We start from the raw sequence: 1,070 nt of genomic DNA on the forward strand, positions 1-1,070 counted from the left end.
GTCACCGAGAACAGCTGGTACCCAAGTTTCAGATCAGAACAAGAGACTTTCACCCTGAAGAGGAGAGCTGGCAGCATGGTGTGCCGGGGTGTGCTGTGGGCATTTGTGGTCTCCACTTGCCTTGGTAAGGCAACATATTTGCTTTTCCAAGTATCCAGTAGGGTTAGAAAGTAGGAAAAAAGATTAAAAACACAGGGATATTACCTCCTCATTTATAGCAGCTATTGGAAGCAAAAGCAGTGATGAATTTTGCCTGAAGTTTGGATGAAGAAGAGGAAAGGTGGGTGGGTATGGGAGCCAGCTGGGAGTTTGCCTGCTTTATCTCTCTGGTGCCATCCCCCAGTGCAGTCCTTTCTGTCCTCTTTCCCACAGGATCCAGCCTGGCCCAGAAGGTAATTCAGCCTCAACAAGAAACGTCTGTGCAGGAGGGAGAGCCTGTGACCCTGCCCTGCACATATGAGACTAGTTCGACTGAGTATTATTTGTTCTGGTACAAACAACCTCCCAGTGGGGAGATGGTTTTCATTATCCGCCAAGAATCTTTTAAGCAACAGAATGCAACAGATAATCGCTTCTCCGTGAACTTCCAGAAAACAACCAAAAACTTCAGCCTCAGGATCTCAGACTGCCAGCTGGAGGATGCTGCAGTGTACTTCTGTGCTCTCAGTGAGGCACAGTGAGATGAGTGACAGGGAGAGGCTTACAGAAACCTCTGGCCTCAGTGCCTGTGTCAAGGGGTGCTTAATAGGAACATAGAAATTATTGTCTTTTCTTGGGAATTAAAACTCCTTATATCTGAATATCAGAAACACAGAGAGATGGGTGCCTGCAAGCTGGAGTCCTTAAAATTACAATAAAAATAATGGCATATGTAGTGCTTTCCAATTTTACCAAGAGTTCTCATACATATTATCACATGTAACCTTCATAGCTCTGTGTGATATATGTGACAGATCAGTCTTCCTAAGCATTTCCTTCATCCAGAAAATTTTTAAAATTTGCCTGGGAGCAGATGCCTACAAGAATCTTAAACTTTTCCATCTTGTTACTTGAAGATTTTTTAAACTTTT

General features: G+C 43.8%; 1 gene segment (V, D, J or C); it reads left to right on the top strand.

The window, feature by feature from the left end:
- Positions 1–870, top strand: LOC118724843. The segment is given in 2 exon segments: positions 1–124; positions 373–870. Coding segments are annotated over 2 exon segments (357 nt in total).
- The last annotated feature ends 200 nt before the right edge of the window (positions 871–1,070 follow it).

This window comes from Pipistrellus kuhlii, unplaced genomic scaffold (assembly GCF_014108245.1).
Source record: "Pipistrellus kuhlii isolate mPipKuh1 unplaced genomic scaffold, mPipKuh1.p scaffold_m20_p_1, whole genome shotgun sequence".
NCBI lineage: Eukaryota > Metazoa > Chordata > Mammalia > Chiroptera > Vespertilionidae > Pipistrellus > Pipistrellus kuhlii.